This window comes from Sinohyriopsis cumingii, chromosome 3, assembly GCF_028554795.1.
Source record: "Sinohyriopsis cumingii isolate HCF-2022 chromosome 3, ASM2855479v2, whole genome shotgun sequence".
Lineage (NCBI taxonomy): Eukaryota > Metazoa > Mollusca > Bivalvia > Unionida > Unionidae > Sinohyriopsis > Sinohyriopsis cumingii.
In genome coordinates, this window is record NC_142963.1 from 56,794,175 (window position 1) to 56,811,487 (window position 17,313).

General features: G+C 38.4%; 1 protein-coding gene across 4 annotated transcripts in view; it reads left to right on the forward strand.

The window, feature by feature from the left end:
- The window catches only part of LOC149802900 (hexosaminidase D-like), an 88,176-nt gene that overhangs the window by 31,106 nt on the left and 39,757 nt on the right, over positions 1 to 17,313 (forward strand). For all 4 annotated transcript variants that reach the window (XM_089952394.1, XM_089952396.1, XM_089952395.1 and 1 more), the window contains 2 exons: positions 1,612 to 1,690; positions 11,904 to 11,989. In XM_089952394.1, coding sequence (XP_089808520.1) covers positions 1,612 to 1,690; positions 11,904 to 11,989 — 165 coding nt within the window. The remainder of the gene's footprint in view (positions 1 to 1,611; positions 1,691 to 11,903; positions 11,990 to 17,313) is intronic.

Here is a 17,313-nt window from a genome sequence, read left to right on the forward strand (position 1 = left end):
AAATGAGTCACCCCCCAACGACGAGGGAAGAACAGCACTCTCTCAGAACCCTAAACCTATTAACAGCAACAGGATTGGGTCATGCTGTAAGGGGAGCTGCAATTTAGATAAAATCTAAGGAAGGGTCTTCCTGCTGTTCAGAGTTGCCCGACCCGTCACTGATTATGTGTTCTAGTTGCTGGTCATTGGAGCCCTCTTGGTATGGGGATTGGGATCAAGATGAGACCCCTGCCTCTTGTCACACTACTGTTGAATCAAACCCGTTAGAGACTAGGTGTAGGTGTTAAGGCACTAGGCTATTTTCCCACTCAATCCTTATGTGATACCAGGTCATCCAGTTCATGGAAGCGGGGTGGGGTGGGGGTGGTGGAGTGGTAGCCAAAATTCCAATCAAACAACTTTTTGTAGAATGATCCAGAATTAAGTTTTGTGAGAGATACAAGAATTTCTTGATGTGCCACTACAGGGATCGTTTATTCCTTTTATGCAGCCATGGGATTCATGGCTTTTTCCTCATTCCACAGACAGCATCACCCTCTTAGAAAGTAGATTGAAAGATGGGCAAGTGCTCATCTACCAGATGACCCAGAAAAGTTTTCCTGATCCCCCTAAACAGTGGAAAGTTTCATCAAATTGTCTACCTTTGCACCTGAAACAAGTTTCTCTGATGGGAACATTCCAAGATGGAGACCATATCCTTCATAAGACCTGGCAACTGTATGGTCTCCATTGACCTTCAGGATGCATACATTTCACATCCCTGTCTTCCCTTTTCACAGGAATTACCTCCAGGTTGGCTTGAATTTGGAGGTTTTCCAATTTTGCACTTTGATGGAATCTCTGTCTTGTGGTTTTTAACTAGAACCTCTTTTGAACCTTTCTTTTAAGACCTTTACTGTCAATACTGTTTTCTTGTTTTCCTTAGCATATGCAAGATGAAGGAGTGAGCTTTTTACCCAATTCATAGAACGAGGATATCTGCAGTTCAGTGGCAATTATGAGTCAGTTTCTTTCTATGCCTACCAGTTTTTTAAAGCAAAAAAGGCCTCAGCTTCAATAGGTATCTCTTCAGTCTCAGTTTTATCTGTGCAGATCAACTTTTATGTTTTTATTTGACAGCCTCTAATGAGAGATAAATAGGTTTCATCCAATATTTTGCCATCCACTGTTTCAAGGTGGATTGTTATGACAATCAAGATAGCTTACTAGTCCCTTATCAAGATGGAACTAAGCTTATGTAGTTCAAGCCTTATGGACCATATTTAACTCATTTGTCTTTGGAGGATGTGATGAAAACCATGTTTTGGTCTCCAACCTTTGTCCATTGATGAAAATGATGCCAGTTTGACAGTAATACAGCAATACCATTTAGCTTATTGTCACTGACACATAAATGTCTTGACAATGTTATGTATTAATTTTCAAATTTACATAAAAATATTTAAAAATTGTTTTTGTCCTTTTAAATTGGTCTTGTCTGTATAAGAATTTTTAGACCCTGTATTATGCAATTTTTGTACCAGTAGCTGGAGTTTTATTTACCCCACACTGTTGGGATTAATTTGATTTTGCCAAGGAGCAATAATTGTTATCATCTTCCATTTTTTTTAGTTTGTACTGAAGCATGAGAAATTCCACAGTCTGAGAGAGGTGCCAGATTACCCCATGGCTCTCTGTCCTTCAAATCCAGGTAAGAACTTTACTATCTTTTTCCTACAGTCCTGTTCGTTAAAAATAGATCTCTTTGTAGCTAACTTCCAGTTTTTAAAAAAAATTTTTCTTGTATTCTTCCATGCATGGCAGATATTGACCATCCTTCATTGCCAAGATTGATACATTACAATTTATATTGTCAGTTTTGTCATGTGAGCACTTGTCAGGTAGGGCATTTTCATGGTTAAAGTTCTTTGGGCATGCTTTCTATAATGTTTATGTACTGAACTGGTGTTTTTAACCCTTTACATAGCATAGCATAAATACCTTTGAACACCTGTACTGCATCCCAGTGGAAGCGTTTTTGGATGCCTTGGTCTGAGTCACATACAGTTGCATCTGGGTGCCTGCATACCATCTGCATGGAAGCACGTTTCGATGCCAGCAACAAACATCAGCCATTTTGAACTTGTTTTTGTAGTGCTGCCTTCAGGGAAAACTAGTAGAAAATAAAGACACTATTGCTGTTTACGATATTGCAATATGCTATTTAAATTAACTAGGTCAATCCAAAATATTTCTACTGCAAGAGAAAAATAGAGGTTAATGATGCTCAAAAATACATGTCAAATGATACATTATGCCATTTATTAAAGTTTCAAATTGGGCAGACCCCTGGGAGGGCAGATTGCATCCCAGAGAGGACAGGACACCACCTAGGGAGGTGAGGGGATGGTACAAGACCCCCTAAAAAAAGGCAGTGGACAACATTGATTGATTTTTAAAAAGAGAAAATGCAAGAACAGTTTAAAACAAAAGAATTGTCTCTAAGTTGGGCTTAATCCTTATATGAAACTGACAAAAATTTGTTTGGCATTATTGAATTTTTTTTCTCCTTTAAGAATAAAGAGCATTCAACAAGAGTTTGCCCTGATCATTCAGTAATATTGCCGACACAGATTAAAATCTTTCCTTTTATTCAACTTTGGGTTGCAGCACTTATTTAAGTTGATGCTGTACATGTATCACTTTATAATTTCCACTTTGGTCGCATAGATAAAGATATGTTTTCTATAGGTAAGCTATAGTCACAGTGTCCACTTGGTAATTATTAACAGCAACACCTCAGTGACTTTACCTGTATAGGCAATCTCTTAGCTTTTCCTTCCTGGTAAGTTTATATATTTTATATACTAGCATCCACTTTGTAATTATTGAAAGAGATGCTTCAGTATCTTTACTTGTTTAGGCTGCCTTGTGAGCCCTTGCTCACGGGTAACTTTACACAGTATAGTATAGTAACCCAGTAACATCCACTCCTTGGGTTCATACAGCAGGACGTGTGGCACAATGTAATTAAAAGTTTAAATGCTTAATGCACTCTGAGAGATGAGGACACAATCCGCATTGATGTCACCTCAACAAATTACTTTTTAGTTAGCATAGAAACCAATAAGCAGTTGAGGAGATCCCTTTCATTTTTAGTGAGTATGACAAACCAATAAGCAGTTGAGGAGATCCCTTTCATTTTTAGTGAGTATGACAAACCAATATGCAGTTCAGGAGATCCCTTTCATTTTTAGTGAGTATGACAAACCAATATGTAGGTCAGGAGATCCCTTTCATTTTTAGTGAGTATGACAAACCAATAAGCAGTTCAGGAGATCCCTTTCATTTTTAGTAAGTATCACAAACCAATATGCAGTTCAGGAGATCTCTTTCATTTTTTAGTAAGTATGACAAACCAATAAGCAGTTGAGGAGATCCCTTTCATTTTTAGTAAGTATCACAAACCAATATGCAGTTCAGAAGATCCCTTTCATTTTTAGTGAGTATGACAAACCAATATGCAGTTCAGGAGATCCCTTTCATTTTTAGTGAGTATGACATACCAATATGCAGTTCAGGAGATCCCTTTCATTTTTAGTGAGTATGACAAACCAATATGCAGTTCAGGAGATCCCTTTCATTTTTAGTGAGTATGACAAACCAATAAGCAGTTCAGGAGATCCCTTTCATTTTTAGTGAGTATGACAAACCAATAAGCAGTTCAGGAGATCCCTTTCGTTTTTAGTGAGTATGACAAACCAATAAGCAGTTCAGGAGATCCCTTTCAGTGAAAGCTTCAGCCCTAGTTCCACCCTCACCACTGTAGCTTGACAAAATATTTTTGGTGGAACCAATTGGGCTGATGGGTTTGACAGCCAGTCTCTACTGGCTGCATATGAGCAAGATGGAGATCAAATCAAGATAATTCAGATACTGTCTCACACAATGTAAGGACAAGTTCTTTGGATCGAATATCCCATAACCTGTCCCCACATTAAGAACTGAGCAACATCATGTAAGTTAAAATGGCACTGTTGTACCATGATGTATCAGATCAGAGCAGTTTGACCCCATAGGTGATCTTACCCTTAAAGACAAAGGAGGGAAGGTCTTTGTTCAGCATGCCTACATGGTAGCACAACACCTTTATTTTCATGGTAATACCCACTATAGTGCCACAAAACACTCAGGGCATCCCTTGTCCAGTTCTTTCCTCCAGTACCTATGCATTATGGAATCAACTTGTTCACATGCCACTCAGAGGGTGGACCATTTGGAAGTTACCATATCCCAGTTAGGAAGATCTACTAGTATGTTTGGCTGCCACATTAAACAATCTTCATCAGTTACAATTCAGATTGCTCATGAGACATTTGAGTCACCACATTCTTTTAGAGATAACAGAGTATGCTCACAAGCCCCATCATATTTGCTAGACTTAATGATGACAAAAGAATTATGATTGAAAAAGTCTTTCACTTATTTCCACCAGAGTTTTGTCCTCCTCCTTCTCCGTCAACTGCTTGGTCCAGAGTTCCAGCATCTGTTGACAAGCTAATCAACAAAGACCAACTGGTGTTCAGTCTTATCACAGTCTGATCACGTGACTGATATTAATGGAGCATTCTGTACGACAAGTGGCAGACAGAGACATAGGACACATGTGAGTGTTGAAGCCTTCATGAATAAGCATATCAGATACTTGGTGCATATTCAGACTGGTTTTCAGGATTGCATAACTCATAATATCCATTCCAGTATAAGGAATTTGACAACATTATGGAGGATATGCTCTGCCAACAGAATCAGATCACACAAGGTCGATAACAGAGTGGATCTGGTTTATTATGCTGAAAGATGGGCTCAACATTTTGTATGCTGTTCCAGTTTCAGAGCACTGACACTCATACAAAACAGCCTACCCATTATAGTGCATCAAGTTGATAATGTTATGGAGGATAGAATTGACTTGTTCTGTCATGATTAGAACAAGATCACATGCAGTCAAAACCAAAGCTGATCTTGCCTACAAGGTTGAATGATGGACCTACTTACATTGTTCAGTATCTTGTATGTCATCCTGATATCATAATGTACCCAGCTCAGTTGATGGCCAGTTTAGTGCCACAGTACCTAGTTTATATGGACTCATATGGGAAAGCGTCACACAGATCTGATACTTGTTCATAGCCATGGTTCTTGAAAATCCTTGTGAATAAAAGCAGAGAGAAGGAGATCATTTCCACGTAGATTTATCATCACACCATCAGATAAAGATTGCTTAGAGTCAATACCAAATCTGATAGTCTTCAAATATGCCAGAGGGAACTGCTTACAATGATCTAAGATCAATTATTCATCCCCACATCTGTACACAGACCCTCACTGGTAAAAGACATCCAGTTAGTGGAGACATACTGTATAGTACCTAGATAGTTCCATGCCACTCTGCGGCCAGTTGATGTTATTGTTGGGTTTGACATAATTTTTCAGCACATGATAGGCTATACATGATGGCCAGAATAACTGGTGGAGTAAGAACCTGGGAAAACCCCATGAGAACCCCAACCCACTACTGGAAAGCTTTCTCATGTACCAATATTAGCTGAGGGCCAGCTAGTGCCTTTGTGCCCAGTTACTGTTAAAGACCGTGGGCAGCCTATATCCATGATAGGTTCATATATATTATGTATCACTGATGACCAGACCGTGAATGACATAGTTTTGCCAATAAGTATTAAGAACTTGGCTCAGAAAGAAGGAAATGATGGCTCTTTTTCATCAAGTCTGATCTTTGCCATCTGATGTGGATTACATACAGCCACCACAAACAGACCATTCTTATTCCTAAGGGGACCGGGATCCAATATTGCATATCCCTCCCTGGTGCCATAATATGGGTTTCTACATAGCAGTCACATAGTCACTTAGTCATGTCTGTCTATAGACTCAAAAGTGGCACAGTATATATGTGCCAATCATTTAGAAGCTGGCTTCAATTCTTGCTAGAATTGCATTTCAGCTTGAGAATTCCTCCTGAACAGAGTGTCTCACAGGAGCATGCATTGAAATCATTTCAGTGGGGGCATCAGTTCTTACAAAAAACTCTCACAGCCTGATAATTTATTCATCTACTGGTCTTACACAATGTAGCAGTGGACCTACTTTTACTGGATCACCTATTTATGAAAACATTACAAAAGATACTGTTGTCCCAAGAAAAGTCAGGACTGTCCTATTGGAATAGACAGTGTTAGTCTCCATTCATATGAGGTCCCATTTACAGCTGATGTTCCATTCAGGTACAACCACCGAAGATAATGGCTTGTATGAACACAAGCACAATGGGCTGGGGTGCATATATCCTTCCAGAAAGCCAGTGGACAGTGGCACACTCAGGATTTTCTATTGTATATCAGTATTCTAGAGATGAGAAAGCCATATAGAAAGTATTCCTTTGGTGGCAGGAGAAGCTACATAGAAAGGGTGTTCTTATTCGGTCTGAAAATTTCTCAATGGTGAATTATATTAGGTAAGGGAGAACCTGGCCCAAATACATGTGCATTATTGTTTGGAATTTCTTAAGGTGGTGTCTTCACCAACAAATCCACATTGAAGTTTGTCTTTTTCCAGGCAGACTAAATATATTAATGTAGTCACTATCCCAAAAGAGTAAACTTGTACAAATGGAAAGGTCACTTCATCCCTTTTTTCAGTTGCATTTGTACCTATGTGGAACAACCACTGGTGAACCTATTTTTTAACAAGGTGGAATGCAAAACTCCCTTGTCTTATCAGTTCTGAGGCTCTTTCCATAAATTGCAACAGCTTGGAAAAATATGCTCACCCTCCAACAGCTCAGATTCCAAAAATGGTACAAAAATCAAGAGAAACAGGGTGCTGCCTCATCCTGATTGTTCCTATCCAGTGTGAAAATTATAACAATGGAAATTCCAAGGAAAATACCAATTTTATCTCATGAGCTTAAACAACCTTGATGGAAGGAGTTTCTTATGAATCCAGATCTGTTGAATAAGCACAATTAGACCATAATAAAACAAGCCCTCAAGAACAAACAGGTCTCACCACAAGTGGTGGAGAGAATCACTCAGGCAAGAAGGCCCAACACTATTATTGTATACAAGCGGAAATTGCCAATTTTCTCACAATGGTACATTGAGAAATTGCATTTCTCCATTTAAAACATTAACTTTATTTTATGGCTATTTAATGTGAAGAAGTTAGCTCCCATCTTGGTGAAAGGTTACCATTTCACATTCTCTGATGTGCTGCATCATCACAGAAGAGAGAATATTGGACAAAACAGATCTCTCGGATCTTTTGTGAACTTTGATATGGCATGCCTGAATGGGTTGACTTTGTGTCCAAAGTCTGGTTTACCATTTGTTCTAGCATGGTCAAATAAGACACCATTTGAACCATTCCACAGCTAAAATTTTAGCCCATGGAGGGCTGATTTGTGAGGTAGTGTTATTACTCCTAAGGCATTATGAGTGGGTAAGTATTATCGAAGAAATACATTTTACTGCAACAATTGGTATCCCCCGGCAGCATGGGCATGCAAAATCAAATGTCTTATTTCAGCAACATGTAGTAATAATGAAACAAGGCTGTGACATCTTCATTGTTTGGCAGCAACCTCAAAGATTGCTGAAAGTACTTTTTACCATCATTAAAGGTTCTTATAATTTTGTGTTGAGACTTAAGGCACTTGATGTGACCAATTTAAGTCAGACTTTAATAATAATAATAATAATATTGAGGACATTGTATAGTGTAGAAGCTATAAGCACTTTACATTATTGGACAACACATAAGGACATGATTACAAAAAACAAACACATGAAATTAGAAAACAGAAATCATGCTGAATATATTGAAGGTAACGAAACATTATTAGGTCTTTAAGTCTGTTCTTGCAGTCAAAATAGATGAGTTTTAAGAATGCTCTTGAATGAGATCACTGTCGTTGTGTCTAAGTTCAGTGGGAAATTCGTTCCACGTTGCTGGGCCCTGGTATGTAAAAGAATGTTGTCCATATGACTTCATTTTCATAGTGTGAATAATGAGAATACAAGTGTCAGAAGAGGAATGTAAGTATCTAGCTGGTGTGTATACATGGGTGAGGTCGGATAGGTATGTTGGACTGGAGCCCATCAGTGAAACTTAGCACAGAATGGATAGCCAGTGTAGGGTACAGAGCAAGGGGTAGGTATGTTCTGATTGTGGTAATCTAAGGATGATCTGAGCAGCTATGTTTTGAAGTTTCTGGAGTAGATAATGAGATGAACCAGACAGAATTGAGTTACAATAGTCCAGTCTTGAAAGTACTAAGGAATACACAAGTATTTTAGTGGCATCAACTGAAAGATAATTGCGAATGGAGCTGATGCGTCTCAGTTCAAGATATGCAACCTTGCATATGTTCATGACATGTTTGTGCAATTAAAGAGTACTGTCGAAGAGTAACACCTAGGTTTCGCACTGACTGTGTGAATTTAATGGTGTTTCTGATATTTATTTTTTGAGTTAAAGGATGTGAATGAGAAAGTCTTTGTGTTGTGATCAGAATGGCCTCAGTTTTATCATCATTCATCTGCAGCTTGTTACATGTCATCCATGATTTCACATCAGAAATGCACCTCTCTACACCTTGGATGGTACCATCAACTTCGCTTGGGTGCCTAGATTTGTATATTTGCGTGTCATCAGCGTACAATTGGTGAGACACTGGATGATGATCAATGACACTTGAGAACAGCTGAGTGTATATAATGAAGAGAACAGGTCCAAGAACAGACGCCTGTGGAACACCACAACACAGATCAATTGGGCTGGAGTGTATTCCATTTATAGACACAATTTGTGTCCTGTTGACCAAGTAGGACTTGAACCACAGTAAGGCTGTATCATAAATGCCAAATACATGCTGGAGACGATGAAGTAATATATCATGGTCTGTTGTGTCAGATGCTGCAGACAAATCAAGGAGTGTGAGGACTGTAATCTTTCCGCTATCCAAAGCAGAGAGAAGGTCATTAACTACTTTCAGAAAAGTAGTTTCAGTACTGTAGCAAGGGTGATATGCACAATGTATATTGCTAAAAAGACTGTTTGAATTCAGATGAGATAGAACAACTTTTTCTAAGATTTTTTACATGAATGGGAGATTAGAAACAGGGCGTAGTTCTTTAAATAGTTATGGTTGAGTGTTGGTTTTTTCTGCAGAGGCTTTGCAATGGCAGTTTTGAAAAATGATGGGAATTCCCTGGATGAATGTGTGTGTGTGATTTGGATTTTTAACGTAGTTTTAACAATTTTTCAGTCATATCGCTATGATGTCTGCAGTGTGGCAGTTTATATTGATGTCTATCACTGGGGCATCATGCCACAGACATGCAGCATGATGTCCCACCCAGTCACATTATCCTGACACCAGGCCAACCAGTCCTAACACTAACTCTTAATGCTGAGCGCCAAGCGATGCAGCTGTTAGTACCATTTTTTGTAAGTCTTTGGTATGTCTCGGCCTGGGATCGAACCCAGGACTTCCTGCATCTGAGGTGGACGCTCTACCCACTAGGTTACCGGAGGTGTCCCCCGGATGAGAGAAAGGTGTTAATAACATCAGTTAGTGAAGGCAATACTGGATCTAAGCAGCAGTGATGTTGGAATTAGATCAAGTTCACATGACTTTGGTGCACTTTTCATCATGATTGTACATACTAAATCCATAGAGACAGGTTCAAATGCTGCTAATGGTTGCCACTGAAATTCTGTATACCAGCTGTATGGTGATGATGAGTCAGTTGAAATTGTGTTGTCAAGCTTATCTTTAATGGTTTGTACTTTGTCACGAAAGGTCGACTGGAGAGAAGGTAGTTGAAAGTGGTGTACATTTGTTCCTTGACATCAGCATGTTAGTAATCTTGAAGATCTCTTTGCAGCTGGATTTTTCCATGATTTTAGTACTGTAGTGGGCTCATTTCACTGCATGGACTATGTGTCATTCTTCTTAGCGGCTTCATAGATTTGCTTATGAATAATGAGTCTGGTGGAAAACCAGAGCCTCTCAGCTTTACGGTGGTCTCTTTTAGCAGTGCAAAGCTGGTCCCTAACACTGCTGTACCATGGAGAACATTTTTTAACTGATATCCTGCACTTGGTTGCTGAGGCATGTTTGTCAGGCAATGAATGCAGACAATTATCTAGTTGTTCTGCTGTAGGAGGTAACCCAGTTGTTAGGTTTGCTTGGAGACCACCTTGGTCATGGGTGGTTGTGGGTTCGAACCCCGGCTGAGTCATACCAAAGACTTACAAAAATGGTACTAAGAGTTACCTCACTGTGGATCAGATGGTAGAAAGGACACCAGATCACACCAGTTTAGGTTAGACTTTAATGTCATCCAATCAAATAGCTGTTCCTGGAATTAAGATAAATTCTTCATCCAATCCAATGGCTGGTCCTGGAATTAAGATAAAGTCTTCATCCAATCAAAAATGGCTGGTCCTGGAATTTAGATAATGTCCTCATCCAATCAAATGGCTGGTCCTGGAATTAAGATAAAGTCTTCATCCAATCAAATGGCTGGTCCTGGAATTAAGATAAAGTCTTCATCCAATCAAATGGCTGGTCCTGGAATTAAGATAAAGTCTTCATCCAATCTAATGGCTGGTCCTGGAATTAAGATAAAGTCTTCATCCAATCTAATGGCTGGTCCTGGAATTAAGATAAAGTCTTCATCTAATCAAATGGCTGGTCCTGGATTTAAGATAAAGTCTTCATCCAATCTAATGGCTGGTCCTGGAATTAAGATAAAGTCTTCATCCAATCTAATGGCTGGTCCTGGAATTAAGATAAAGTCTTCATCCAATCAAATGGCTGGTCCTGGAATTAAGATAAAGTCTTCATCCAATCAAATGGCTGGTCCTGGAATTAAGATGAAGTCTTCATCCAATCAAATGGCTGGTCCTGGAATTAAGATAGTCTTCATCCAATCAAAGGCTGGTCCTGAAATTAAGATAAAGTCTTACTTATCTTGGATTCTTTTGGTTACACAAGGCCAGACCCACTAGATTGTTTTGCTCTGTCACAGGCATATATATGCAATGGATCACTCAATTCTGACAAACAGCACAATATTATAGGTTTATCCAGACTAGTCAAATCTTCTGTCAAGGTCATCAGTGTTAAACTGTCACCTGTTAGGATATTTTTTTGTAGAAATGAACTTTCTTTAAGCAGTGACCTTTCTTTGGAGGCCATTTTCTCAGATGTACTTGACTGTAATATTGATTCTGTAATGCAGCTTGAACATTTCATAATACCATGTAGATTTGCCAAGTTGTGCATGAGATAGTAGAAAGGACACCAAATCACTTTGCAGTTTTAAAATTTAACACGAGTAAGTCTTGTTCTTTTGAGAGAAAAAAGAACAAATTCCTTGGATTTGTGGAAATCCTTAAAAATTTATGTCATCCCACAAATTGCAAATCTCATTCAAGGAAAATTCAAACAATTATTCAGTTGTATTTCAGTTTAAGCTTAATACTGAATGTTCTTTACTAAACAGGCAAAAATATATACATGTATTCAGAAATCTTACATTGATGAGATATTGAGTGTGTCTAGCGCCAGATCTAAATACATGAACCATTTTTATTTTTCTGTTTTTATTTTAGAGATAATATTGTCTTTTTGATCTGAGTCAGACTGCTTCAGTCAAAAATACAAGACAAACTTGGTTTAACCCTTAGTTTGGTTGCTGAAAAAAATCATTTCCAAAAGTTAGTATTGTTATTACAGCAAGTCAGATTGATGTGATTAAACTATAGGGTATATGTTAGGTAATGCAAACCACATAAAGGAGATTGATCTTTAATCATTTTGTTATTTACAGATTCCATTCTTGCTGTCACGATGATGATAGATCAGGTGATGGAGTTACATCCTGGCATCAAGTGGTTCCACATAGGGGCTGATGAGGTTCGGTGGTCTTCAATTCTTTCCTCTCCCTCTCCTTCCTCAACTAACTCCCTAAGTTGCTAACTTGAACCTATTTCTTTAGAAGTCATACGTCCATGTACAATAGCATAATAAGCAAGAATATGTACATTGGAGTCACAGAAAAATAAGCATATCTAAATGGGCTAAACATTATAGAAATGTGTCACCATATATAATTGGTATACAATTTTCATAGTTTAAAGGCAGAATACACTGGACAACAAATTTTTACAAAAGTCATGTTACTGAAATAAAATTAGTCAATTCTTATCAATTTTTATGTGCTGAACACGAATATGACAGTCAAATTGCAAAATTGGCTCTAGTTTTTTTGTAATCTGCAAGAAATTAATGTTTACATAACGAAATGCATTCCAATAGTAAAAGGTCAACTGTAATAGCCTACCTATAAAAAATCAAGTCATTGACTACATCTTAGATTTCTTCGCCTGTCTCTTGTACAGCTGTTCGGGAGCATCTCTGAGGAGTGTCCAGCAGTAGTCAGCCAGCATTGTAGTGGACCATTTTCCCTGGTATCTTTGTTCCATTGTTGCGATATCTTGATGAAAACGTTCGCCGTGTTCATCACTAACAATACCACAGTTGCTAGGAAAGAAATCCAAATGGGAATGAAGGAAGTGAATCTTTAGAGACATATTGCAGCCAAGTTTCTTATACTTCATCAACATGTCTTCTACTAGTTCCTTATAGTTTTCTGCCCTAACATTTCCGAGGAAGTTTGTAGAAACTAGGCGAAAAGTATTCCATGCTTGTTTCGCGTCACCTTGCAGCAAGTTGTTGAACCGGTCATCTTTGAAAAGCTCTCGAATCTGAGGACCCACAAAAACTCCCTCTTTAATCTTTGCTTCGCTGAGTCGAGGGAATTTTTCATGCAGGTATCGGAATGCTGGCAAAGTCCGGTCAATGGCTTTCACGAAGTTCTTCATCAAACCTAGTTTGATGTGAAGGGGTGGTAGCAAGATTTTCTGAGCCTCAACCAGAGCTGGGTGTTGGATATTCTTCTCTCCAATGGCTACATTCTGCCTGTGAGTCCATTCCTTCCTCATGTAGTGCATTTCCCTTGCTCGGCTATCCCACTCGCATAAGAAACACATGTATTTTGTATATCCTTGCTGCAGTCCCATTAAAAGGGCAACTACCTTCAAATCACCACAGAGGTGCCAGCTGTACTTGTTATACTCAATGGAATTCAGTAGCTGCCTTAAGTTATCGTATGTCTCTTTCATGTGGACAGCATACGCTACTGGAATAGATGGAAGAATGTTTCCATTGTGCAAAAGCACAGCCTTGAGACTCAGTTTCGAAGAGTCCACAAATAGTCTCCATTCTTGTGGGTCATGAGTGATTTTTAAAGCATTCATGAGGCCCTCAATATCGGAACAGAATATCAGATTACTTTCCTTTCTGAAGAAAGGCTCCAATTGCTGGTGGCGCTTTCGATATGCAGTAATTGTGACATCTTCTTCTAGAAGATTCCATTGTTGGAGTCTTGATCCCAGCAATTCTGCCTTGTTCTTTGATAAGTCCAAATCACGAATCAGGTCATTTAGTTCTTCCTGTGTTATTCTGTGTGGGGTTGATGATGCACCACAGTGAAAATCTGGATCACTGCATGCTGATGGACCAGGAGAAGAACAGGTCGACTCACCTTTGTCTTCGTCAGATGAATCAAGAGAATATTCTGCTGGAGGTTCTGGAATAGGAAGTCCCTCACCATGTGGAACTGGTCTCAATGCAGACGGAATGTTTGGGTAGACTATTCTCGACTTCTTTCGCTTCATTATTCCGCCGGAAAGAGGAGGAACCAAGCAGAAGTAACAGTCATTTAGGTGGTTGCTTGGCTCTCTCCACACCATTGGGACTGCAAACGGCATTGATGACCTTTTGCAATTCAACCACTGTGAAAGCTGTGTTGTACATGTAGCACAGCATATATGCGGAGCCCAAGGCTTGTCTTGGTCACCAACCTTACATCCGAAGTAAAGATGATATGCCTTCTTCACTTGAGAATTGATACTTTTCTTCTGGTTGGCAAATGTCACTTCCCCACAAATATAGCAAAAATTGTCCGCGGTATTAACACACTTTCGAGGCATTACTGTTCTTTATTGTACGTAAATGGATAAAATAATAAGTTTTATGTAACAGTAGCTTGAACTGTCTCGCACAACGTCTAAAATATTTTAAATGCTGAACCTATCTGATTGGACTTTATATAGTACACTGCTTACGTCAGCTTCAGCAGCCGCCTGGCATTAGTATAATAGGCCTACACATGTATAGTACACTGCTGACGTCAACTTACTTCAGCAGCCGCATGGCATTAGTATTGCATTGCATCAGAAAATGATGCAATCAACTGTGGATGATGTGAGCATGATGGTATTATGCAATGTTACATCATTATTCCGGATGTTGCTGCAGTCCTACTGGAGAAATTTACACAGTGAAACATAGAAAATGAGGTATATGAATATCTTCAAAACGAGAGCCAATACAAATTTTTCACGGTTATATTCGTGTTCGGCACACCAAAATACTACAGATTAGGGCCTTTTCAAGTCAGTAATGATTTCACTGTTGACCAGTGATATCACTAATCCACCAGAAGACTTCATATGATGTAGAGTTGGTCCTAAAAGAAAATGATTCCAGTATGAAATCAAATATGGCCAACACAGCAGTTGTCTTGAAAATCTTGCTATAGCTCCTTTTACTGAATGGTTGGTCATATCCACATGGGTTTTTCACTAAAAGACCTTTTTATGATGTCTAGTTGGTCCTAACTTAAAATGGTGCCAATCTTGTGTTCTGTTTGTCAGCCTCAGCAGTCATCTTGTATTATTTTGTTATTGCTACTAATCCTGAACAGAAAGTCACATTGCCATGGGGTTTTCACCAAAAAATTTCTTATGACGACTGGTTGGTCCTAAATGAAAATAGTGTGAGTTGCAATATGCCTGATTTAGTAGCCGTCTTGAGAAATTTGTCATTACTACTGCTTCTAAATATATGGTCATATCAGCATGGGGTTTAACTAAAATACTTTGTGTGATGTCTGGTTGGTTCCAAATGATTATGATGCTGATCTTATTGCTACTTTTCTTGTATTAATGGTCATTTCAAGATTCTATTTTAACCAAATGACATCTTGTGGTCTTGAGTCCAACATCCAGTACTGCAGCTATCTTGAAAATCTTGCTATTGCTACTCCCATGGAAAGGAATCATGGCATGGGGTTTCACTCAAAAACTTTTGATCATATCTAATTGGTTCTAAATTAAGATGATGCCAGTCAACTTTTAATGTGGCTTCATTCTAGCCCTTTTCAAATTTTGAAAATCTTGTTATCACTACTCCTCCTGATTGGATGGCATATTGACATGGGGATTTCATCAAAAGAATGATAATGCTGCCTTGTTTGTCCTAAATAAAAATAGTGTTGATCTTACATCCAATATGGCCACCACAGTGGCTAATTTGAAAATCTTGATATTGCTGAAAAACTTCAGAGATGATTTCATCACTCTGAAATTAAAATGTATAAATGGTCTCATGTCAATTCCTGTAAATTCCATTCTAGCAGTAGATGATAAGTCTCGTCAAGGGACTCAGTGTCTTGTAAACATTTTATATATACACTTTTGCCATTTTTTTCTTTTTTTTCACAAATGTTTTCACATTTAAGCTAAAAGTACATGATGTAGACAAATGAAATTTTGTATACACACTTGTATGAGTATGCAGATGACCTAATTTAATATTTTCATTCCAATTAAGCAGTTTTTCAGATTAACACTTTGTAACTTTAAAATGTTTTGGACAGTTTTCTTCGCCATAATCATTGGAAATGGGATTTTTTCAAGACATAGTATTCTGAAGAATTCTTTTGTGTGATAATTCTTTTGATACCTTATTTCAAACTAGAATAAACTGGGGACAAAATGAAGACAAAGTGCCCCCCCCCTCCAAAAAATTATATTTTTTATTATAGAATTTTGTAAAAGTTGATGAAAGGACCTTGCTGTGTGCTTTTTAATATCTGATATTTTAATTTCATCTGATTTAGTTATTAACAGTTTCCCATATGCTCACAATAAAAGATGGAAAATTCATACTTAATATTCAAATTAGCGAGATTACATTTCTCCATTAAATACACCACCTGATCATATTAACAATTAGGAACTAACCTCTGCTACCTCTGAATCCAAACCTACCTGAAAGAAGAAAAAAACCGACTTCTTTCTATGTATTCTATAGAAGGGAACTAACTCTTAAAGATTAACTCCTTTTCCCCACTAGGTGGCCACCCATATATGAGATGTTTACCAGTTTAAATTTTTACTTCAAGAATCCATTTATGTATTGCACTGTTTTACTTCAGTTCATTATACATTTCATTAGGTTGTGTTGGTAATGCCAGTTTACCTGATTGAACAAATTAGATATTTTATGCAATTGCATTTTGTCTCTGCCATTTCAGTGATGTCAGTCAGATGTAAGAAATGTAAAAGCTAACTGAGGATAATCATGAGATGTGTCATGCTGCATGAATAAACATCACACCCATTCATTGTATGAGTGGAGGATGAATGGTCCAAAGTCTAAAGAAGGCATTTAAGGGCTGAGAGTAAAGGGAACATATGAAATTGTCCAAATGCAGAGTGGTAATTATTGATCTGAATTAGAATTGTTGGCAGGTTTTATGGAAGATATTTAAATACCACCCTCACCCCGTAGAAGAAGAAGAAAGTGAACTACAGAAATGATTACATCCAATACTGACAAAACTGCAGACATGCATAATGCAACAAACTCTGCCTTCAAAGCCATCAACAAGTCATTTGGAGAAAAATGGGTTAATTTTTACATAATTTAACAGCCCACTGAGCACAAAACCCCACCCCTGCCATGCATAGACTAGAATAGTGCCATTGAAACCATGCATTCAGGATTACATTCTGACTTTGCCATCTGGGTGGGCTTGCAAATCATATATACCATGCACCATTCTTCCTACATGACTGAGCAACCTTTGCAGTCTTTTGCTCGCCTGGAAATCTTTATGATCTGTTGCCAGGGTAGCAAACAGAGAAGCTCATCTTATGTTGGGGGAATACCCTAATGTCATCCTGCATTGCTGATGAGATAAGAAATCGTACTCTCTTCCGTTCTTCTTCTCTTAAACCCTATCATGTGGTGATCCTGTACTCTCTCCCATTTGGTTCTCACCCCCCACTTGTGTTCAGGGACCAGATTGAGGTAAGAAAGCAGGCAGC